This window comes from Amphiura filiformis, chromosome 4 (genome assembly GCF_039555335.1).
Source record: "Amphiura filiformis chromosome 4, Afil_fr2py, whole genome shotgun sequence".
In the NCBI taxonomy this organism is placed as follows: domain Eukaryota; kingdom Metazoa; phylum Echinodermata; class Ophiuroidea; order Amphilepidida; family Amphiuridae; genus Amphiura; species Amphiura filiformis.
In genome coordinates, this window is record NC_092631.1 from 73,768,411 (window position 1) to 73,795,027 (window position 26,617).

The 26,617-nt window shown below is 36.4% G+C and overlaps 1 protein-coding gene across 1 annotated transcript; it reads right to left on the bottom strand.

The window, feature by feature from the left end:
- Positions 1 to 258: 258 nt before the first annotated feature.
- LOC140150368 (ATP-binding cassette sub-family C member 9-like) lies at positions 259 to 26,594 on the bottom strand. Its single transcript, XM_072172377.1, has 6 exons — positions 26,547 to 26,594; positions 19,530 to 20,359; positions 19,018 to 19,251; positions 4,422 to 4,610; positions 3,295 to 3,450; positions 259 to 381 (listed from the first exon to the last, which is right to left on the bottom strand). Exons 2-6 carry the CDS (start codon positions 20,109 to 20,111, stop codon positions 259 to 261), a joined length of 1,284 nt encoding a protein of 427 aa, XP_072028478.1. The 5' UTR covers positions 20,112 to 20,359; positions 26,547 to 26,594.
- Between the last annotated feature and the right edge of the window lie 23 nt (positions 26,595 to 26,617).

The window sequence follows — 26,617 nt, forward strand, 5'->3', positions numbered from 1 at the left end:
AAGAGCACCAAAGTTATGATAACCTGAAAAGAAAAAAGCAAATTAACCATCCAGTGACGTAGCGACTCAAGAAGACACCCGACCTGGGTGACCAAATTATCTGATAGTAACAGTGAGTAGAACTTTGGACTTGTCTGCATAATAATTGAATTTAATTTGACACTACAATTCCAATTAATCTATTCTAGAAAATTAAGATACATACATTTCCGATTACTCCATAGCTTCTGCCTCTGCGCAAACATAACCCACCGCGCCCTACACCTCACACACTCTTTTCCCAGCAAACACAAAACGTTTTACAGAAAAACGTCTAAATGCCGGGTATAAAGTATAAACCATAAAATTATCAGAAAGCGCAAAAGGGAAGTCTTTTACTACCTGTATAAGAAATGTCAATAAACCATTGATACTTTGAAACGCATGATATATGTTAGTGGCATCCGTTGACATGTGATTGGTAATCTGGCCGATCGTCATTTCACCGCCACTTGTAGCGTAACTAGAGAGCCGAAGAGATTTCTCGAAAACAATTGTCTGGAAAGAAGTTTTGAAGTTGGACATTAGAAGCAAGCAGACACTTGTGGCATTCAAGGTATTCCTGAAAGTTCCTTTGAAGCGCAGAAGATGTGTGTAAATTAATCAAGATATTTTGAAAATGCTCTCTAAATACCATGGTCTGAAGAAGTACACGGTACTGACGGCAGGTGCGAATAATTTTCAGTCTAGGTTAGAGGCTAGAAATGGACACATTACATTACAAACTAGCACCTCGTTATTCTCTCATATTAGCTGCAATCGGGACAAATTGCCGGAAATAGTCATATATTTGGTGAAGCCGTGCTACACGATCTGATGTTATACACGTGACCAAGCACAACTTAGAGCCTTAACCGCGGTGTTATGGCGGAAGTCTAGAAAATACTAAAGCAGTCCATCTGTCAGGTGTGTTAATTAATCCCATTAGTATTAGGTACCAATTATTGTATCGTGGAAGTGTTCGTTCTAGCCCAGCACTCAGCATGTCAATGGTATTTTTGATAGGCCTGTGACCATAGAGACGAATATAGCGTCATCAGGATAGTTTTATGACAGATGAAATGATAGAATAAATTATGACCCATAAGACCCTCTACATTAAAGTTTAAACACACTTCAAAACCCGTCAGGTAAAAAAGCAACGTTTTTGGGTATATTCTGTCTCGAAAACTATCGACATGATTGGTGCCTCCGTCAAGACTCGCACCTTTAAAATCTCAGGAATGTTGTTTAGCCAAAAACGTTCATTTTGAAACACTTGAGAATGTTCTTGCAATCTCATTGGTTCTTACCCGTGTGCTATATGACACGATATCACACACTTTAGCGCGTGTTTGTCGACACGGTACTCACATGCGCTATTTGAACCAATCGGAGGTGCATAGCAACAACTGGACTTATCGATTCTAAGCCCTAGGTAATTCCTGGTAAAATTTAGGATTTGATTTGATTAAAATTTGATATACTTATGATTAATATATCTATTTGAATTAAAATGTTTAAGAATGAGAATAAAGGTATTGTTTTTGGCCGCTGTCGTGCATCTATCGTCTTATTATAACACGCGACATCATTATTTTTGGCGTAAAACAACGAGGCGAAGCCGAGTTGTTTTACTTAAAATAATGATGTGGCCCGTGTTATATGAGACATTAGATGCACTCCATTCTTTAATTCAAACATTCTGCAAAATATATGCAGCCACTCATTGTCCACCAACCAAAACAATTATATTCCGTTCCGTAAATTTAGCTTCTTGAAAATATCCATCATATATCATATATCAATATCATATTATTGGAATTTCTCTTACAATATTAGAATGTCAAAAATATCAAGTGAAAAGGTCATTTTTCATTGGAACATATTACAACAATGCATTTCATTTGCATTTTCCAGAAGATCTATTGTCTTGTCCGTATCCTACCTTCAACACTGATCAGAAAAAGGTGGACGTATTTGAGTTTGCATGTACTCTCATGCAATGGCATCGAAAGTTTTCGATAAATTTAAAATATCACTTGTCAATATTGTTGCCATTTGTGTCTAATAATTTGGGCAAAACATCTTCTTACAAACCTTGAGTGTGTTTGTGTATTGTGTATCTTTCATACACTCTTAGATAGCGAGAACCAATCAGAGCAAGCGTTAGAAAAATCCAAACCATGCATTGATTGTGTCTAATTGCACTCCGCGGACTACCCGCATTGTTTTCGCACGCGTTCGCGCCGCGTAGGCTTGGTCCATTTTTCGGCGGGTTGATGCATTTATATTTGGTTCTATTTTCCAACATTTTTAGTGATAATTTTGTTATAAAGACAGCAAAAATCACATGTTTTATTCCTCTCGTGTATGAAATAGGTTAATGAACTTGTATTACATGTTGCTTGAGTAATTAGACAAAATAATGCACTTGCGCTGATGTTGATGCGTCTAATACACTCCCCCCTTCTGGGCTCGTGCATTAGACGCATCAACATCAGCGCGCGTGCATTATTTTGTCTAATTTCTCTCCCAACAAGTAATACGCGTTCATTAACCTATAAATATTAATTTGGGCAAAACATCTTCTTACAAACCTTGCGTGTGTTTGTGTATTGTGTATCTATATTAATTTGGACAAAACATCTTCTTACAAACCTGGAGTGTGTTTGTGTATTGTGTATCTATATTAATTTGGACAAAACATCTTCTTACAAACCGTGAGTGTGTTTGTGTATTGTGTATCTATATTAATTTGGACAAAACATCTTCTTACAAACCTGGGGTGTGTTTGTGTATTGTGTATTAATTTGGACAAAACATCTTCTTACAAACCTGGAGTGTGTTTGTGTATTGTGTATCTATATTAATTTGGACAAAACATCTTCTTACAAACCTGGAGTGTGTTTGTGTATTGTGTATCTATATTAATTTGGACAAAACATCTTCTTACAAACCTGGAGTGTGTTTGTGTATTGTGTATCTATATTAATTTGGACAAAACATCTTCTTACAAATCTTGAGTGTGTTTGTGTATTGTGTATCTATATTAATTTGGACAAAACATCTTCTTACAAACCTGGAGTGTGTTTGTGTATTGTATATCTATATTAATTTGGACAAAACATCTTCTTACAAACCTGGAGTGTGTTTGTGTATTGTGTATCTATATTAATTTGGACAAAACATCTTCTTACAAACCTTGAGTGTGTTTGTGTATTGTATATCTATTAGAAACAAATAACTGTATTTTAGTTTTGTACTGTATCTTACCTGAATTGCGGACCTGATGTGTACACCTTCTATGTTGACCCAATATTCATATGTTTGAGTGCATATTGACTGTAATACGGTAGCAATGAACATGACACCAACTAGAACAAATCCATTTGTAAACAACATCTCCATTGATATAAACCCAGGCGTTGTCTAATTAAAACATTCAAGTAAACAAAGTATGTGAATTAAGGGGGTACTACACCCCTCAATAAATTCGTGACTATTTTTGCATTTTTCTCAAAAACTAATAACACCCTGGTAACAAAAGTTATGTATATTATTGGGACAAGGAATCCAATTACTACACTGGAATTTCAGTGACAGGCTAGTGACTCAAGACAAGCGGTTCGATACTTGTGATAGAAAATGAGGTACCGCTAGGATGTACCTCATTTCCTATCATATTTACTGAACCGCTTGTCTTGATTCACTGAAATTTCAGTGTAGTAATTGGATTCCTTGCCCCAATAATATACATAACTTTTGTTACCAGTGTGTAATTAATTTTTGAGAAAAATGCAAAAATTTTACCCCCTTAAAGAAAGTAATAAAACAGCAATTGATATTCATAATAGTCATAAGAACATCAAAACAATAATATTCATGAGAGTCATGAAACATCCTCAACCACATCCTTCTACTTTTTCACATTGAATTATACACGCCACAAAGAGGGTGGTCGACTCCTCTTTGATGCTCTCTTCCTTCTTCTGCTCCTATCGTCTAGGATATCGGTATGCAATTAATGATAACATTGTAGATATGGCTATTTTCAGGTCTACTCCCAATATCAGAAAAATACAGCACTAATTTTTTGGGATTAAAAAAATATTATTCTGTTCTGCCAAACGAAACTACCTAAAATCCTAATCATTTAGTTAATTCTAACTGGCAAGGAAAGTCAAATTTATATATATTTGATCAACTATGGGGAATAAGAGCCAAAAACATGCGTTTTGGGGGCATTTTTCTTATGCTGTGACAATCATACCCTTTATTAATACGTAAATTAAAGTTACAATGGGAAGTAGATAAAATTGCCGTCATTAATCACGCCCTCTCAGGAAAATAGAGAAAAGATCAATCATAAAATATATTTTATTAAAAAATAGAGTACTTACGTTTCCGTTAATGGGAGGATCAACAATATTGGTGACGTAAACAATTATGGGGCCCAGAGCAAGTGGGCCCACAAAACCAAAAAGATCTGCCATTATCTTCATAACCAATGATTCTACCATTCCAGTACCATGAACAGTGAAGTATACACGCCACAAAGAGGGTGGTCGACTCCTCTTTGATGCTCTCATCTATGATGAAAAGGTATCAGACGGTAAGATGTATTTTACAAATGCAGAGCAGTAATATATACTGCAGTTACTGTCCGTTTTCCTATACACAATACACAGTGCTCTCACCATTGACGCACGACCTTTACAAATAGTGTATGTTAGAAGTATATTGCATTTGCCTAGTTAACAAAACTGTGTGAAAAATAACCGGCCAATATTTAAACTATTCTCCAAACTTCTAGCAAATATATTTCTCTAACATGACCTAAAATTACAGCTAGGTTAGATGTTCAGAAATAGTCGCACTTTCGTAGAGCTACATTTAAACTATTCTATGAAATTCTAGAAAATATAGTTTTGTAACATGTCCTAAATTTTTAGCTAATTTAGGTGTTTGGAAATAGTCGCACTTTTGTGTTTTAGGAAGGACATGTAAACGACAGATAACATCAAAAATATGAAGAAATTATTTCCAAACCGTGTTAAGTCAACAATCATTATGTTGCTCATTTTCAAGAATGCTGGTTAACAAAAAGCAGGCCATTGTCTCATTTCGTGAACAAAGGTCCACATACCATTGTTTCCTTGCGTTTCCTTTATAATCAGTTACCCAACTGAAGCTGTATTATAGCACCTCATAGCGATATCGCACATATAAAACAGACACATGTGCACAACCAGAGAAGATCCGATTTAATCAGTTGAGCTGTTTCAATGAGTGTTATCTTGGTTTAATAGCTTTTAATGGGGTTTAAGTCCTGCAAAGGTCGAAAATGAATTCTACTGTAGACATGACTGCATCATAATCGATAGCTCTGTACATTATGTTAAACAAGATATTCCTGTCAGTTCCAATTTACAATGTAATTATTATTTGAATGTGATGTTAAAGAGAAGTTTTTAGTGGTAGTTCATTTATCATTAAATAGGCCTAATTATACACTTACATAGGCCTACGTGTTTTGGCGCAACGTCAGCCTTCTATTCTTCACATTTTTTCACAGGACGAATCATTAAATAGGCCTAATTATACACTTACATAGGCCTACGTGTTTTGGCGCAACATCAGCCTTCTATTCTTCAAAATTTTTCACATGACGAAGATGGCGAATTCTATCATTCAATATCAGGCTCTTGTAACTCCTATACCAGTGCAATATAAAAAGATGTGGACACCGTCGTCGGCTTCCCCCGTGTATTATCCGCCGGTGCCATTATCACGTGACTGAAGAAAAATGCTGCTGCCACCAGATATAGGCTAAGTAAAACAGCGTATTACTATCAAGACTTATGTTTGAAAGCTGTCCTCAGATCGATGCCTCAAGTTTCCAGTCCATCGCACTACGTGCTCTATATTATTAGTCCATGTCGATATTATCAAGACAGAGATAGCGTCTGACGTCATCTGTCAAACTCGTTTGTTTACAAGTGTCGTGAAGATGACTTGTTGAACGCGGCGGTATAACCGGGCGCCTTATTGTTAATTTTGCACCTTCAAACATACAAACCATCTCAAAAGTTAGGTCTTTATAGTAGGAAACTTTCTTTCGCGAAGGCACCATGTCAACAATGCCTAGAAAAGTTTCTTTTTCCTTGTAAAAGTACGTACTTTTTCGCCATTTTCTGCTATCAGCATGGAAGCAGGTCGATTCGGACCCAAACCAATTCGGCCACAGTTGACTTGGCCATATGCCAATTCATGAATTTGGTCCCGAGCTAAGTCAGCCATAAACCAATTCGATATTGACCAAAGGGATAAACAATTTAATATGTTAATGAATATATGTGACCGGCCACCACGAAACAGCTGTAAAGTCGGCTCGCGGTCAATTTTGTTCGATTTCGTGTTTAGAAATATACATCATAAGCTTTAAAATGAAAAATCATTTGACTCCAAACGATATCCAGAAGTAAAAAAAGAAGATTAACCCAGCAAACACAAAACGTTTTCGACATCATTCGCAAAAGGTTATAAAAGTTTGTCAGAAAACGTTTAAATGTCGGGTTATATAAAGGGTATATTAAGAGTATAAAACGTTTTTTATTTTTTATCAAAATTTTTGATAATCTACTGCTCAGCAAACAAAATGTTTTACAGAAAACGTTTAAATGTCGGGTTATATAAAGGGTATAAAAACGTTTTAATAACATTCCAAAAACATTCTTGAAAACTTGATACAAAACATTCTAAACAGAATGTTATTTTGTGGTTGAAAAAATATTTCCAATAACGTTTTAAAAACGTTTTCATGACCTTTATATAACCCGCCATTTAAATGTTATTAAAAGGTTTTGAAAAAAACATTTTAAGAACATTTCTGTGTTTGCTGGGTTCAAATATTTTAACATAATGTTATTTAAGTATTGACACAATATTTGGCAAAATGTTTGCAAAAATAGTTTACAATAACATTTTTGAAAACATTTAAAAATATTGTTGTAGTGTGTTTTTTCATACAAAACGTTTTAAAACGTTATCATGACCTTTATATAACCCGACATTTTAATGTTATTAAAACGTTTTTACCTAAACCAAAAGCCAAAATATAACTTATTTAAAACGTTTTTAAAACGTTTTTGTGTTTGCTGGGAAGTGCACAACGTACAAAAAAGTGACTATATCTCATTAACCAATGATCCTACAGATATGCGATCACTGACTTTTTTGTTCCTTATGACCAGAGGAAAAGTTCGACATATGGCACGACTCTCTAGGATAGTTGGTTAAAAAGATAGAGGGTTAAGTGCACAAAATTAAAAAAGTGACTATATCTCATTAACCAATGATCCTACAGATATGCGACCACTGACGTTTCTGTTCCTTATGACCAGAGGAAAAATTTGACATATGGCACGACTCTCTAGGATATTTGGTTAAAAAGATAGAGGGTTAAGTGCACACATTTTTTTTTTAAAGTGACTATATCTTATTAACCAATGATCCTACAGATATGCGACCACCGACTTTTTTTTGTTCCTTATGACCAAGGGAAAAGTTTGACATATCGCACGACTCTGTAGGAAAAGATGTAGAGTTAAGTGCACAGAGTACAATAAGTGACTATAATCTCATTAACCAATGATCGTAAAGATTAGCACTACTTTCGGGCTCTGTTGCTTTTATATACTATCCAGAGAGATTGCGTCAGCAAGCGCTTCGGTTGAACGCCTCGCGCTACGTGCTCGCTGAGCACGTGAGGGCTCGTGAGGGCTACAAACTGCGGCTACGTACATATACGCGACCACTGACTTTTTTGTTCTTTATGACCAGAGATAAAGTTCAACATATCGCACGACTCTTTAGGATATTTGTTTAAAAAGATAGAGGGTTAAGTGCACATTTAACAACTCTTCCTATACCTTTATACAGGAGCCAACCGTTGTTAATCCGCGAAGAACCCACACTTTTACTGTAGCGTATATACGCTCTCGCGAGCGAGAATACGCGTTACGCGAGAGCGCGTAAAATTCGTCATATCTGGCCCAGACAAACAAGAACCTAGACCTTTAACTTTGGTTTGCGTAGCGAAGTCAACACTGCTTAGCAACGATTTTGACAAGGACGCAACCCGGACGCAAACAAGCAGACATGTTCGCGTCTACAGAACACGTTGCATTTGACGCGGGCGATAACGGCGCAGCAATCACGCAAACGATCGCGTTTATCGTTCCAGACATGAACGCTTATTTCTCCGCGTCCGACCACCCGACCAAAATCACCTTGGATACGTGGCTTCACCTACTGCCACGGTTAGGGATGGGCAGTTACAGGTCTAGGTGGTATGTCTATGATATCTGGAACCTTTGTGCGTATGCAAGCTTACAAGTTGAATTCAGTATTTGTCAGGTAGCGGCTAAACATTGCAGTTTTATTCTGTAGTTTTATCCCAGTTTTGTTGCTAATTTTAACAGAGCAATCGTCGAAGTTTTTGTAAGGCTGAGTGGCAATGATTAATTGACATTCCTCGTGAAATAATCCGTGAATTATACGATCTTTAGCTTCTTTTCGTTGTTGAAAGGATTCAATCATGTTTCACCGTTGTTCATCACCGTTTAACAACTCGCGTCCGGCGCGTCTGCGTGGTTTACTTCGCTCGGTAGCTGCCCTCGCGAAGTAAACCACGCAGACGACGCTGCCGCATCGTTGTTAAACGGTGATGAACAACGGTGAAACATGATTGAATCCCTAAAAGTACAACGAATTGGTTTGTGACCAAATGCAAGACATCAAGGCATCTAAATATACAGATTTGGTGTAAAAACAACGGTTATGGAGAAAATCACGAAAAAGTTAAATTTTGCCAACTTTTTTTGTACATCAATTATACAGGGTTCGAATTGGCATGTGGGCGAATTGGTTTGGGACTGAATTGACGATTCGTGGCCGAATTGGTTTGTGACCCAATTTATATTATTCAAATAGACAGTCTAGTACATCAGATATGGTCCGTTTCGTTGCTGCAAATAGTATTGATATCGATATTGATATTTTTACAGATCATGTGATCTTTCGATATGATTCGAATTGTCACGTTATCGTCAAACCTGTCAGTGGCAACGAACAGGGATAAAAACCTGGATCGCAATTTGCTCACATCATGCTGATCATTTGCATCTATAAGAATAGCGTCTTTGGAAAGAGCAGAATTGTAGTACAGGTGGTGAGTACAGCCTCTTTATAGTACGGGGCAATAAACCATTGCCATGGTAATACTGTTATATCGCTATACTTCCCTGACGAATTTTTGATTGCACGTGCAAGCATTAAAATTAAATAAAACTTCCTTAACTTATGTATTTTCATGATATATTTGCTGCTATTAAACTTTTAATTGCTTTATTGATTTTATCATAAAATAATAACCAATTGGTTGAACATAAGGAAAAACTTCGTCCATTAATAAAATAAAAAGAAAATTAACCCTTCGTTATTACATCATAAAATATTTATTATGTGTGAGGATATACATTGCAAATGAACGCTTGGAATTATAAATTTATTACCATGATTACAATGAAATTAAACAAGAAATGTCTTTAAAAAGACAACGCCATGGATGAAGATCATGTTTCATAATTTTGCATTGCAAGTACCGGTACTTGGAAAGCTAGTAAATTTGAATGTTTGGCACAACTAACCGGGTGCGAAATATTGGCATTTATTGGTAAATACCACCAATGACATACTAGGAAATACTCAACATTTTCATGTCCAAAGCTGAATTGGAAAATGTGTGCTAAATAGGTCTACATTTAATTCATACTTGTAACAAACGGCTCAATTGAAATCACATCCTCTGAGTTTTACAACAATCCAACAATCTATATTCAGATAACCTTAAGAATGTTTGCTGCTTAATTTCATGACAATCCAATTATCTATTATCAGTAACTGTTAACCTTGATATTGAAGCATGGTAATTAATTTTAGATATATTTATTCGCAATGTATAGTTTACTGGTAGTTACAATCACATCATAAGGCCACTAACAGTCAATTTTGAGTTTCCCGTCACATAATTTCTGAAAACAAGTGAGGTAACTTTTTCATTATTCATTATTTTTCTGCCTTTCGTTATATGACTAACACGAATGTAAAATGTGTTGTTATTTGCCACTCACTCACTTTGAAGATGGATGTTTAGCCCTAATGAGATTCAAAAGTATATTAAAAATAGTCACAATAATGAATTCAAATGAGGGTCAGAAAATGAAGTGAGGGCGGTGACGGAAACTCAAAATCGACTTTCATTGGCCTAATCAAAAGACTGATTACTCAATCCCAGGGATTCCCAAAGCCACTATCTACCCCAATTACTAGCTGGTATCCCCCCCCCCTCGACGACTAGTGTCACTCCCAACATCAATTAGTGTTGGTAGTAGTGCACTATTTATACCCAGCTCTGGTCAGATCAGGGAATGGTCAGATAATTCTCATTATTATTGTTTAATTAGTGGTCACACTTTACTTGTCAATGCTTGTTGACAGCTTATCAGTAGTCAGATCAGCAGGGGTGCAATTGTATCCTTTTCATAGAGCAAAATTGTTCAAAATGTGCTAAAAACCTTATTTGTGAACGGATTTTAATCGTTAACAAAGCAAAATGTATGTTTAATATATTAATTATTTCATTAATAGCAATTTCATAAGTTTCCATCCATAAATAACCACAGAGCATTATCTGTTTACAAAATAAGTGTTTATTTTCAATTAGCCATCTTATCAGTAAAACTGATAGGAGGCCAAATTATAGTCAAATCAATTAGCCATCTTATCAGTAAAACTGATAGGAGGCCAAATTATAGTCAAAAACAGATTCTTTGTCTGGTAGTCCCGGCAACCCAGTCTATATGTGGCTCAGTTGTAAACATACACAACACAAACCGACTGTGAAGGAGCCTATATGCACGTAAACAACTTTCTAGTACATGTATAATAAAATCCGTTTTTGAGTATAATAAAGAAAGTCATGCATTGGCAACATGAAGGAAATGCATATTGCTAACTTGGTAAAATGCATACTCCTAGCCCAATCTTGTACATCATAGCACCCAGTTTGGGTTTGTAGTTTCGAAATGTTGCAATTAAACATTAGTTCTTTCAAATATGAAACGCTCAAACACAAATCTAGAACAAACAATCATTATATTTAGAAAGATATAGCAAACTTTCCATGATAGAGATTAGACCCAAGACCAAGTACACCCAAATTAGGTGACAATTCGGAATTAAGCCATGGCTGGAAAAAAATAATGATTAAATATTTTTATGGTTATATTTACCACCAGTGCTGCGCTGCTTTCTTGTATAACGCCCCGGTATAACGCGTGAAATTTGAAAGTTCCCGGAATGCCAACTATTGACATTTCTATATTCTTTCAGTCTGCCGGTTGCTAGGGCCATTTCCTATTGTGAAGGTGTTTTTTAATTTGCAAGGCAAACGCCTAGAATAACCGTTACACGATGTAAACACCATCAAGGACGTTTTCTTGTTGTTGTTTTTTCGCTCAGGTACACCTGAGTGAATATTATACATTCAGGTTAGACCTTGGAATAAAAATCAAAAAAATCGACCTCTGAACCTAAGTAGCTTTAAGTCGAGCTTCTTTTGCAAATGCTTTTGCTTTGTAATCACTAAAAATATTTTGTGGAATAATGCATGGTATCTCAGTAATAGAAATGCACTAAGTGCAGACTAATGCCTGCTCCAAAATTAACCTCACTCCTCATGACATAGTTCATAAATATATGCAGCAGTGAGATTTTAAACAGAGGTGGGGATGAAATATTAGCCTCATTTCCCATGAAATTATTTATAAAACTATGTTCTGTTGCCATTAGTGGAGGGTTTTGTTACCTGGGAATGATGTCAGTTGAAGTTGAAGTTAGCAAGTTACCTATTGGCCATGAACAGATTTTGTTTTATGGACATTCAGCAAGCTAGGTCAGCCTGCATGGTATACCAAGTTTACCAAATGTCTCCAGAAATTGGAATATTCCGCAGATACAAATTTATATCCACAGCATCATCTTCAACACCAACAGATTGGAATATCCCGCAGACACAAATTTATCAAGTTTTATCATTAGTATAGTTCCATAGACCTTCAACTTACTACATGTATCCCTCTCTTGTTGAAATTAACCCCACTGCCAAGGTCCCATTTATGCAAAATTTGCCAAATCTGTCAATACTTGTGTTTTTAACTATAATTGGTAATACACTTAACCTGGGAATTATACACAGAACAAGCTGACTAACCAGGACCAAATTTATTGTCTTGTGTATCAGAGAGAAAAGCCCCAAGACAATTTTGGCTATTTAGCTCAATTACTGGTCCATAAAATTACAAGCATCACCCACTGGAGACCTTCACTTTTTATAGCAGAACAGTGGCCACTAATGAACTTCCCAGCACTCACTATACCACAATGGCCTCATCCCAAAGGCATACTTCAATAATCTCAGTTAAACAATATAGTGTCCAATTCAACCTCAAATTGCCAAGTATGAGTTTCGTATCCCAATTTTCAAAGGTCATCCAATGAACATACAAACATGTTGGGGTTGAAGAACATTGCTTTAATAAATGAGCATGTTGTGGATGGTAATAATTAACCCAAACAGGCCCAGTTCTATACCTTCAACTTTTACCCAATGCAGAGGTCACTCACATTTTACGTCACTCCATCTAAATTTAACCCACAACTCGGCCCAAATTTATATTTTTATCATCTAAAAAGAATGACAGTTGCCTCAAGACTCCTTTCCTCAAACTTTCTTTATCTAAAAAATAATAGCCACTGCGTTTCAACCCCGGGGGGGTCACTCACATACCAAAGTGGTATGCATGCTCGTCCCCAAAAACGGCGAAAAAGGGTTGATTTTTGGCCTTGTGGCGGCGTCGCCGTTTTTAGAAAAAAGGGTGCTTTTCAGGTAAAGTTTCGACGTTTAGGGTATATTTTTTCAACTTCAGTGGGTTTGTTTTAGAATTTACGCCATTTAGGGGTCCATTTTAGTTTCTTACGCCGAATTATGCCATATTTTAGGGGTAAGATTTACAGAGTCTTACGCCAATAAGGGGTGAAATCTTTCCACACTGATTACGCCATTTAGGGTCCATTTTTGAGGTGCTGGGACGAGCATGCATACCACTTTGGTATGCGAGTGATCCCCCCGGGGTTTCAACATGAAAGGGAGGGTAACAGTTGAAGGTCTGCGAAACTATACCTATGCATGATATTATTAATAATATCATATTGTTTCAGTATATTCAAAGTAGCTTAGTGCGGAGGCATGCATCACGTTAGTAATGCTATTTAAACAAAAATCATATTCTCATTTAAACATGTGAGCACATGAACAACTACAATAAAACACTGCATATGTTCACATCAAAATGCAGTATCACTAGAAAAAAAATGATCAGTCATCAAATATATTTAATTTCAAACTTCTTCTTGAACAGTTCACCAGTAAAACAATGTTATGAATAGACTTATAGTACACGCTTATAACAGGATAAAATTGCCTTGAATATTACTCTGTCACCTGCATTCGCATTTAATATTAGTTTCAGTTTAAAGAATATTTACCCTGTCCATTCTTCTAGGTAATTCATACATATTATTATAACTGTATTCTACTTCACTATTGTCTCATACATTGCCTCTTGCTTTACTCTATTGTTACCTTATATATTAAACATTTTACTGCGTCAATAAACATAATATCGCTATAGATAAAAAACAATGTCTCCAACTGTTCATTCAATCTACTAGTATACCCATTCCAGCTCAAATAAATGCGATGCCTGCACATCCATCATAGCAGCCACAAGGGCGCATAAATCCCACACTGACCAACTGCCTCCTAGCTCCTACCTACAAACATGAATTTACAACCGACCTACATTGCACAACCATGTTTTCCAATCGTGCCTGAGCACTCCCTTTAAAGGGTTTTTTATTTCCCCATCTCTGGCTTAAAGTTCAACGAATTCCTCCAGGTTTTTTTTTAAAGATTATTTGGTTTCATGCAGGTGAATTATCCTGTAAGATTTACCACAAACGGTGGCCGAATTATAAAGAAAATCAAGAAAATTAAAATCTGACAGGGTAGTTTAGAAACCTGCTTCACTCGCTTTCGCAAAAAATCCCGTCACTCAAAATACTATTCAAAAGGGTTTAGACCATATTTAGTGTGTAGGAAATAAGGGCACTATTCCCTATGTTTATCAGCAGTAATAAATCTTGGTATTGGCACTAGAGAAGATATCTTACCCTTCTCAAAATCTTTTGCAACATAATACATCCCCTCATTTAATGACGCTCCTATTATTTTGTACCGGTTTCCTTTGTTTTCATTTTGAGAATTAGACTGGCTGAACATTCTTCACTATCGACCCATGTTGCACTACATAGCAAATCAGTACAGAAAACTGAATTGGAAGAAATGCATTATGGGAAGTGTAAGATATGTTCTTAAGCAACTTATGAGAAATCAACTTATTAAAGTTGTTCCTTGTTATGCAAATGAGACATTTTACGCCTGGTAGCTTTTTAACACAGATTTTTAAGATTTCGGACCTTCCTTTTGTTATGCCCCCTATTCATTTAGCGATAGTAAACAGTGCTTCTGTTTCTTTCGCAATATCGCAGTTAGCAGCCTGGACAACCGATTCTTTAGAAATGCTTAGTCGCGCTGAAAGTCGATCGATACATGTTAAAATCAGCACAATTCAGAGATACACCTTTTTGCTATGAAATTAATTTTCTCGGTCAAATATAAAGCAATATTTATTTTTCTTCAGTAATGTCAGTTAAAAACTTGGTGCTTGGATATACATTTTTTTACAAATCCTGGTGTTAAAATTAAGCATCAAATTGTGTCTTTTAGTGTTAAATTTTTGATTTTTATAGGCCTTCAGTTCGCACGCGAGCTTTTTACGGAATTCATTTTTTAGCGTCTCAAACTAATATAGTTTGCTAAAGAAAGATATTTCCCACCTCTGTAAAGCACATCGTGTGGGTCTATATAGTTTTGTTAGAATTTCCGTTTTTATTTTACCCTTTTTCCTTCTTACTCCGAAAATGTCTAACTCAGTACTTTTATCTCGAGAGCAACCAACAGAAATAGTCGATATTTCCTTTGTTGTTTATCCAGGTCAATTTTCCATTGAAAGCAAATTGCCCGACCAGCGATTTGGTAGCCCAAATCCCCAATTGAGTGTTCTGGTTAAACATGATCAGTAGGAGCGCTATAGGCCTGGGAATTTCTTTGCTATATTGAAGTTCTAGCAACACTGTAGCCATGCCGGTATTCCTACTAAACCCAGGGATATCGATCCACAATGCTAGTATTAGCCTTAGATTTCACTCGTTGATTTTGAAAAATGGTCAGCCGGCAGTTAAAATAGTGAAATGAAAACGCAAATTCTGACAAAACTATGATATATCGCTCACGGTGATGTGCGTTAGAAAGTTGGGAAAAATCCTTCATTAGCGAACTATCTTACTTTGAAAAGCTAAAAGGTTGATCCAAAAAAAGGCTCGCGGACAGAGTTTAAGCCTATCAAAATCGAAAATCTTACACTAAATGACTAAATTTCACGCCTAAGTTTAACACTAGAATTTGAAAAAAAATACAGTATCAAGCACTACAATTTTTCCTGACATTTACTGAAAAAATGAAAATGATTGCTTTTCATTTGGCCGAGAAAATTAATTTTACATCGAAAAGGTGTAACTAAAAATTTAGCTCATTTCAACACCAAATTCGATCGTTTTTATTGCCTCATTAAATGACTGAGTGAGCCTTGCCAAACAAAAGAATCGGTTGTGCAGGCTGCTAACTGATCGCATCGTCATGCGATTTTCTGTGAATTTCTAGAAAACATGTTTCAACTTAAATCTGAACAAAACGTACCCACATGTATCTCGGCCGTTGTGTGGCGGATTGTGATGATATAAAGTCGGGGTTCGAGTTTACGTTGTTGATATAAAAACTTTTTTTTATCATAATTTGATTGTTTTCTTAAACTTAATTGAGTCCCCAAATCCCAAAATGTGTTGCTTAAGTGAGCTGGGCAGGTCAAATACTTAATCCAATTAAAATGTGTTTAACAACAGGGGATTAAGGCCTTTGCAACCGGCAGGCTGATTTGGGAAGTATTTCATTTATTTTCATTTTTATAATATATATACAAGACATAATGAGCAATTATAGTCCATAATTTTTGACCCAGATGTTATCAGTCCAATTATCAGTCCATTTTGACCCAGATGTTCATCGCTAGGGGCCTAAGTCTTAAGAGGGCCAAATTTTAAAATAAAGGGCAATCGTTTCTCACGGTCGTTTCTCAGTAATGCAGCTACAACCGTTGATGATACGAATAGCACTTGAGCATTATATCTTATCGTGTGTACATGAGCCCCAAAGGTCCAATATTATGGACAGAAGTGTCCCGACTGTTACACCAAATGGCCAGAAGTTACCCAGAAAACAAAGCAGCTTCAGGGCCGGGCTCAGAGTTCGTACACGGATAGCACTTGAGCACTCAAAAGTACTTGAGGCCCATGTCAATAGTATTCGGTTATAGCCGTATTTGTGTGCAAATAAGGCCCTCTAGTTTACCATGGCCCATGTTATAGATATTTATAATTGGGCTATTGGCCCCCTGTGAAATGTTATCTATTTGGTCTAAGATTCACACTTGGGGGCTCAAATTTCCTCCTGGATATATACCCTTACAGCTAGTATTTAGCAGAACAGTATTAATTTTCTATTCTATTCTTGTAGTGTGGAGACCCGAAGGCCAAGATAGCAAGGGGTCCTTGCCATGTGAACTCGCCAACTAAAAATTCTTAAGAGAAAATTGTCCTCGAGTGGACTTTTCCATTATGGACGGGCACAACGGGTTGTACTTTTCAATAGCAAGGCAGCAAACGCAAAGCAAAATCCGTAGAGCAGTTCAAGTCGTTACCAAAACATACCAGTTTAATTTGGATATCTAATTTGTTCTTTAGGGCATTAGTGTTTCATATTTTTATTGCTTGCATATTGTTATGTTGTTTCTGGTGTTATTGTATGCATTATATTATGATCGTTCTGTATTTCACGAGGGTATTTTCTTTGCTTGCCGCCTCGTTTTCCGCATCTTTCATCCTCGTGCAATATTGTTTGTTTTTTAGGGACCATTCAGACTGTCTTTATATTATGAATTTCTTTGGGTTTTTTATTGATTGTTTGCATCATTAATTGTTTGCATTCTTCCTTCAACCACTAGGCGTGTTTTCTGGTGTCTCCGGGTGTTTTCGCGGCCTGGTGCTTGCATTGTTTTTGCTTTTTCCCCTGTGTTACACTACGAAAGCACCTTTGGTGGTTGTCGTGATTTATAATTCGTTTTGCGCAGAATTATGCTGTGTTGTAAATAATCTTGCTTGATTTTCCCGGGTTGATTTTATCTTGTCTTGCTCTATTGGACTTTTAATTTTGTAGTATATCTTGTTGTTAAGATTTTTCTGTTTGTTACGCGCTCTATAAGTGTATATTATTATTATTATTATTATTATTATTATTATTATTATTATTATTATACATGTAGTGTACATAGCTGATCCACTAAATAAACATGCAATGATGTATCCTGTTACCTGAGTGAACATTCGGGATTAAAGGAGCATTTCGTGATCCTTAGCCCGCCGGATCCTTAGCATCCTCTTTTGACATGTTTTATGACATTTTGCAGTAGATATCTATGAAAAAAGCTTATTCCAAAAATTTCAGTTGATTCCGATTTTGCGTTTGCAAGTCATGCAAGTTATGCATGATTATGTGAACTGTTACACTGCACCATAGGCACCAGTGTTGTAATTTCGTTCTGGTGTACCAGAACGTAGAACGTAATCCACATTTGACGATATTTTTAGAAAAATGGGGTGGGGCTCTGGATCATAAAATGCCCCTTTAACATGGCGAATCTCTATTGTTCATTGCCTACACAATGAGACATAAACGAGGTGAATATGGTGGATGTTAGGAACATGATATTAGGATTAGGTTGGAGAAAAATTCGAACTTTTATTTAGGTATTAATAAAGTATAGTCTTTTCATGGACAAAATGGATTTTCATTTTTATTCAAATTGGCATACTGAACTTATTCTTACATCCTTTGCTTAGATTGTTTCACCACGTATTAAAGGTAATAAAAATTCCTTTAAAAAAAGGAATGGGACGCCCAATGGGAGCTTTGATGTGATGTGCTGAAATGTAACCGTTTGGGTACAATTTTGAAACAATAATGTAACATTAGCATAGTAAGCAAAAAAGATTAGGAAATGTAAAGCATATCTTTTACAGTGAGAGAGGTGTAAAATCGTAATGCATGGGATGTAAGAGGATTGATTTCAAATAAAAAGGAATAAAGATCATGTTGTTACCATTTCTGTAATACTATTGTTAGGAAATCATGTTGTTGGGATGTTGGGGCTGATAATCATACTATTTGGTTCATGTGTATTATATCAAGAAGAAATACGGGGCCTTTTTGGTCGCTTAGGCGACCGACCCAGAATTTGTGTTTTGTATTTTATTTTTTAAATTTTGCTAAAATCATTGTTGGGACCAAAATTGATTAATTATGGCTGAATCTTTTAAGAAAACATCTTTTTCAGATTCTGATGAAATGTTAAGGTAATGTTAGCCTCCTGGAAACAAACAAACAAACAAACAAACAAACGCCCGACCGACAGACAGACCCTACTTGAAAGGTTCGTCCGCCCGTAGAACAGGGTTTTTTGTCATTGCCTTATGCATTTTTATTTTTGAGCCACTGGTCGGAAGTTTACGCTACTACTTGTAATTATTTTTTGAAATGGATTTCATAACAACTATAAAGCTCTATAATATGCCTCAACATACCTTCTCTTGTTCGTATGCTTGCTTGAATAACTTATGGATCCTCTTCGTTCTGTGCCCTTTTGGTAATATACCCAAGTCATCAATGGTTACGACACGTTTATAACCAAGTATTGGAAGCCAATTTAACCACCAATATGTCAATGTTGATAACGTGTTTACGTGATCAGACTTGTAATACATGTCTACATCTAGATGGTCTTCATATTCTTCAGGTACTCTCTGTTGCCAATATTTCTGACACGAAAAATAACATTGAATTTTGTCATTGTTTTATTTATTATTTTAAAGGAGCTTTAACGTCTACTATTACAGTGATTTAACCCCGCAAACACACAACGTTTTCAAAATTATTCGTAAAAGTTAGAAAAGGTTGCCAGAAAACGTTTAACTCAAAACTTGCGAATCATATTATTTTGGTACAGGTCTCTATAATGAGGTACAAAGCACGACATGTGAGAATCTGAATATTCCCTTTCAATTAACCAAACCAATGATGGTAAGATAATACATACCTGTATTACAAAACAATTTAGAAGCAAAAGAACCCCATAGATGACTATCATTGCTGTCGCAAAGTAAAACCTTGCCGTATCTGATAGTGGCGCGTCCATCTCTTGCAGACTCAGCAAGCGTAGCGTCTGCATCGATAAGGAACATATCCAATATACACTTATTCCCATTAGCAATGACTTCAGTCGGTACATTTCTGCTAATTGCAGACAATAGTATGTCCCAAGTGTTACCAGTATTGCAAAACATTGTGTTAAATACAAATGTGGTTTGGTTGATTCATTGTTATCAAATGTTGAATCCGTTATTATACCTTCTGCAAGTGAGCCCAACAGAAGTATTAGCAATCCAACAAGAAGCAACCATCGGCAAGTATGAGCTGGGAACTTCGTAATACACAAAGGTTGTGGTACCTTTAAGCATACACCGATTAGCAGGATTACACAAAGTACAATGGTGCTTACAAATTGTAAGATGAGATCCAATGCATCAACTCGGCATGTATTTCCTAAAGTTAGGTCGTCTTCTCCTGATGATTTATTCAGGCCACAGAACCAGACGTGGAGATCACCAAAACTGCCCATGTTGACAAACCAAGTGCCTCAACGTTTCCATCAACTTTTGCACATGGTTTGAGTGTGACACTATATACTAGTAATCCAAACCACTGCGCCAATACGAGCATGCGCATAATTATATCATATCATATCGATGTCATTTGGTTCTCATCAGGTTTTCATACAGATTTTGTAAACATTAATTTCGTCGAGTTGCATTTCGTGGTACACCTTCTGTAATGATGGTTGCTGGCAGTACTGTAAATATATGTGACCTGAAATACAAAGAAAAGCATAAATAATAAAAATGTAACAAATGTGCTCACATTTCGAAATAATATCAATGAGATAGCGCTATATCATAACAGTATATCAAGCATGAATCACATGGTTTTATTTAAAACAAACTCATATTGACCATAAAAACGAATAAAAACTGTCGTCTCTCAACACGCGATATTCAAAATTCCCGCGCCGAAATTGTCTAAGTGCAATGACGCAATGGTTATTTGTGCTCCATTGTTGCCAGCCTTCATTGTATTACTGAGACGTCATCGCACTTGACAATTTCGGCGCCCGGGAATTTTGAATATCGCGTGCCGAGAGACGGATATTTTTATTCATTTTTATGGTCACTATGAGTTTGTTTTAAACAAAACCACGTGATTTGTGCTTGATAATTATTTTTCTATAAGGCATAATGTTGTGACTGCCGGAGACTTCCTTTAAACGTGGCCGGGCAGAGAGAGTCTAATAAGATTGCTAATACAACGACGCATCGGTTGTTGGATAGATTATCCAAGTACGACCAGCATAGACGGGTTGATTTCTGGTTTTATTGATGTCAAATGGATTGTTGCAGAACTGCGTGAATAATGGGTGTCGAGATGGAGAAAGGTCTTTTATTTCTCAGTAAATAATGATACGAATAGGAAGTTTGGAATTAAATCAAAATACTGGACTTACTATTTTTAGCAAAGCTACGTTGCGTGTGATACCATCACACTTCATCAGACAACTGACCCGCTGGACTGGTCATGTGACAGACGGCTAGGGATCGGCTTGATGGCTCTGTCCCATGCGTGAGATCTTTCTTGTTGTATCGTAAGCCTCCCCTTTTATTGAGTGATGGTGATTCTACTCTCTCCCAAATAGCCTCTTTGATGCCTCGGCGGTGTCACTGTTCCTCCCTGTCTAAAATGGTTGCATCCTCGATGTTTATGGAATGACCACTTTCTCTGAGGTGTAAATTTAAACAGCTGAGTTTTGGGCTTCGTTGGTGCTCGGCCGCCTATGTTGGTTTACTCTGGATTTTAGGGCTTGTTTGGTTTCACCCACATAGTATCCAGTGCAATCTTTGCCTGCACACACAAGTCCATACACAAGATTAGAAGATCTCTCTTTGGGCTGTTTGTCCTTGACATGAACAAGTTTTCCATGGAGGGTATTTCCTGGTTTAAACGAGGCTGCAATCCCGTACGCTTTCAGATGTTTCTTGACGCGTTGAATGGTTGGTTTGTTGGTTATCCTGGCTTTTCTTCTTGTTGGCTTTCAAGAATGCCCAGTTCGGTTAGCCACAGTTTTTGAGTGACTTTTCAATGTGGTCTTTCTCCTGCGGGACTTGTTCAGTTTCACTTATTATAGTGTCCGCTCTATACTGAAGGGTTAGTATGACTCCTAGCTAGCCATCTGTCACATGACCAGTCCAGCGGGTCAGTTGCCTAATGAAGTGTGACAGTATCACACACAACGTAGCTTTGCTAAAAATAGTAAGTCCAGTATTTGGATTTAATTCCAAACTGCATATACTACACCTGGATGACTGAAAACATTCATCAAAATCATACGAATAGCACTTGAGCATAACGTGTGCACGTGAGCCACATAGGTCAAATATTATGGGCAGAATGTCCCCAAATGTTACACCAAAGAGCCGATAGTCTCTCAGCAAAAAAAGCAGCTTCGGGGATCAGAGTTGTTACACTGATAGCACTTGAGCATATTAAGCAAATAAGGCCCTATAGCTTACGTTGGGCCAAAGTTCATGGTATTTATATTTGAGTTGGCCCTCATATTTCCCACTAGATACATATTCTTACAGCAATTACTTAGCGGAACAATTGTTAAGTTCATTGTTTTTAGCAACATTTGGGAACATAGAATTGGGCAAATTTACCGTCATTTTGAACATAATCGATAATTAGTATATACTTGAGTCTATTTTCCGTAAAATTTGGTACGATTTTTAGAATATGTTTTCGGAATCGAAGTCGCACATCTATACCCAATCCAATCCAGTTCACGTAGGCAGACCTACTGACTGAATTGATGAACGGATTCTTAAGGAAACATGCTGATCTAATATCATAACTAATTCGTTTGCCATTTATAATGTAATATCATATGTCGGGAATGAATACTCTTTTTCATGTTGGTTAGACATCGAAGAACATTTTGTTGTATAATTGTATATTCAATATCTGGTACATCTGTTTTTTTACATGAATGACGGCCGATCCATTGCCATTTTGACAAGCTTTTCTGGACTTGAAAGGGTCAATCGACTATTTTACATAAATACACGTATAATTGACATGAAAAAGCCTAATATTTCTGCGGTTTGAGGACCACTACATGCATATATCATGACTTTATTTTCAAAATGATACTTTTAGTGGTGAAAATTAGTCCCCACAATATGAATATTGACCCAGGTCTAACGAGGAGTGTCACCCCGGTATAAAAGTTATGTTTATTCTGTTCTTTATATTTTTGTCTTACATTTGACACCACTCGGGTGTTATATCTAAGTTGGGATTTCGAGATATGGAAAAGGACCCAAAATAGGAATATTGACCAGGGTCTTATAAGGAGTGTCACCTCCGGTGGGGAAAATAATTTTAATGCATTCTTTGCTTCTCTTTCATTTGATATCACTCGGGGGGAGGGTCATACCTTCTTGGCATTTTGAGATATGAAAAGGACTCAAAATATGAATATTGACCAAGGTCTTATGAGGAGTGTGACCCCGATGGGGAAATTATTTTTTATTATATTCTTTACTTTGTTCTCTTTCATTTGACACCTTAGCATGAAAGTTCATCTGTATTGGTAATCCATATATAGAAAGATTTTTAAATCTTTCTATATATGGATTACCAATACAGATGAACTTTAACTCTTGATCTCAATACAAATATATTTACCGTGGCATTTATTACCAGCAAATCCATGGGGCGGCTATGGGCTCGCCTGTTTCGCCGATTGTGTGTAACCTTTACATGGAACATTTAGAACAAACAGCACCCCACCGGAGTGGTGGTAACGTTACGTCGACGACACACACACAAAGCTCAAGAAAGAACACGCGCAGGAATTTACAGATCATCTCAACTCGCTGGACCCTGACATCAAAGTTACCACTGAAGGAGAGGAGGATAAATCCCTCGCGTTTCTGGACACTTCGACCGTGATCCAAGCTGACGGCACCTTAGAAATCAAAATATACCGTAAGCCAACGCAGACGGATAAATATTTGCATTTTTCGTCCAACCACCCATTAGAACACAAGTTTGGTGTAATACAGACTCTATTCCATCGTGCAGAGATAGTGATCACCAACCCTCAAGTGGCTGTTGAGGAAAAGGAGATATTGCACCAATTTTTAGTGGCGCCAAAAGACAAAACTGAGAAAAAGGACGTAACTGGTCCCATGCCAGGGGCAGACTACAAGGGGCACCTGCAAAGAATGGTACATTGGAGAGACTGAACGTTCTCTCAAGACTAGGTTTCTAGAACACAGAGACGTCCTAGCACAACTTCGTCTGAGGTAAGTAAGTAAGTAAGTATGTTAGTAAGTAAGTACGTAACACACCCTAATATAGGTTGATACCATTTCATGGTTCAACAAAAAATAAAATTATTATTTGTGATGCGATCAAGCTAAATCAGTCGGAACTCGGAAATATTGATTTTGAGATATAACCAAAGGAAATATTTTCCTTTGTTTCCTTTTGTTTTGGAAAATCTTTAATTGCTCATATCTTTGGAACTGGTTGTTCAATTTCAATGTGTTTTGCTGCAAAATGCAGCTTTGTAAATGCTTGTTACTTTCCTTTAAGAAACTGAAAATTTTATATTTCCGAGTTCCGACTGATTTTGCTTGATCGCATCACATTTTTTATTTGACCGAGAAAATTAATTTCAAAGCAAAAAGGTGTATCTTTGATTTCACCAGGTATTGATCGACTTTAGCACGACTATGCATAACAATTGAGTAGCGTTCTGAGTGCAATGACCTGTTTTCCTTACACACTGTGAGTTTGCCCGGGGAGTTTGCATGGTCAGTCCATGCTGATCTATTTATCCATTCATTAACTTTGGTAGACCAATGTATAGTTCCCGGGCTATAGTTTCGAACCTTCCAATGAGTCCAGTCACGCAAGGTTAATACGATTGACTTTTTGACGAGGAAAAATTCTGCGAATTCAGGAAGAAATCATGCTTTAATATCATATAGTTGCTTATTTATTGTTATATAAGAATGATTTTCAATTAATCTCTCAATACTTTATGATGTAGGATTTGAATAAATAAATTAATTAAATAAATAAATAAATAAATAAATAAATAAATAAATAAATAAATAAATAAATAAATAAATAAATAAATAAATAAATAAATAAATAAATGAATCATATTGAAAATTTGAAATATCAACCATATCATTTATGGAACACACAAAAATATAGTCCTATAAAACGAACCTAATTCCCCCTCCCTTTCTACATTCTAATATTGTGGGATACCAACATGACCAATGGTCTATTACGAGCGCAGCGAACAGAAAAATGTGCATGTTAAGCACACCACTCTTCGCCATACATACATTCTCCCAGCCACATTTCCCTAACATAATATGAAATTTAAAAAAAGAAGGAAAATTAATTAGGCAGAGGCGGGGCTCGAACCCACGCTGCACTGCGCCGCTATCACGTATACCATATAACCAGCGCCTTAGACTGCTCGACCACGAAGGACTTGATAGTGTCATCGTGAAAATTTAAACATATAATATTAATAAATCGCAACTTCATTACTACATCATATTTTGGAATTTTATCTGCTTAAAACATTAATGTGTATTATAATAAAGCTACCATTATTTATAGTTTGAATTCTCAAGCGCATAGAGACAATTAATACGAGGGTCCTATGAATAGGCCTACATACACAATACATAAAATCGATTTTGATATCGGCCACGTGCTCTGCTGTGCATGTGGTTTCCCGCAGTGGCGGAAGTTGTATTACGAAGTGCATCCGAACTCCATTTTGAAGCAAATGCTTTTGACAAGGCATTGGATTGTTCCAGTTTGCATCCTAAATCCACATTAGACCCCTAATTTTATTTACGAAATCTAAAGATTAGATTATCATAACAACAAAACGTTAATCTTTTGTCGGGTCTAATGTGAAAATTACATAAAAAAATTACAGTTTTTACAGAATTAATTTTCACTTAATTCCAAAAAAAATAGCGTATATAAGATTGAAATAAATTCTCTACCTTCTATACTAGATCAATTGTGACGCAAGTTGTTATCAAAAATTGTTGTGATAGATGTACAGTTAATATTCATATATTCCATTACCTATCTGATGGTACAGTTTTTACACAGAAAATATTTATTTGGAAAATTGTAATAGTCTTGAGAGTTTCAAGTCAGCAGCTAAAGACCACTACCAATCCAAAAGTAAAAATTAAACTTTAATGCAAGCATCATTCAGAGGTTTATACACAGTTAGCGTGATGCGTCGAGAAATGATGTCTTGCTGACTATACAGATGAGATGAGATGAGATGAAACCTGCCACTCGGCTTTTTCCGGAAAGGTCACAGGGTCGCCGTGACCTGTGCAATAATTACAATTAAAATTTCTTATAACAGCAAGCGTTTCTAAAATGCAGTATGGCGAAATGTGGTGTGTATGTTAAGCGTTCCCGTACTGTTTTCTATTAAAGCCTTATTTTAATAGAGTGTTTTATTTAAAAGGCTACCCATGAATATGTGCCAAAAGCTGACAGCTATCCGCCACTGAACTGCTTGTATACCCCGGGTTGTATACCAATGGACAATTAAACACTCATTCTTGTGTCAGGATATTAACGGAATAAATTGTGGGCGATTTATTACGTTACAAAAAAGCAAAACCAAACTAAATTCGTTGACACTTCTGAAAATGCAAAAACAAACTCCTGAGATATAACATTGATACCTTTTAGCTCCTTTTCACCCGGCATAACCTGAACTATTCATCATATTCATGACGCATAATAGCCTTATGCGTTTTATAATAAATAAACCTCCCTGATTCAGAATGCAACATAAAACTTTCAGAATACAAACATGTTCCCCCTCATAACTATATAGTACATGCTGGGTAAAATGCAGGAAACTTACATTTAGCAATGTATAGTTGAGACCAGCAGCATGAACGGCACATCCACGGGTGCACAACGGAAAAGTGAACG

Coding starts and splice junctions, on each gene's coding strand:
- LOC140150368 (XM_072172377.1), bottom strand. CDS start 20,111: ATGGGCAGTTTTGGTGATCTCCACGTCTGGTTCTGTGGCCTGAATAAA. Junction 19,252..19,529: donor TAAATTGTTTTGTAATACAG/GTATGTATTATC, acceptor TTTTCGTGTCAG/AAATATTGGCAACAGAGAGT. Junction 382..3,294: donor ACATCAGGTCCGCAATTCAG/GTAAGATACAGT, acceptor TTTCTTATACAG/GTAGTAAAAGACTTCCCTTT.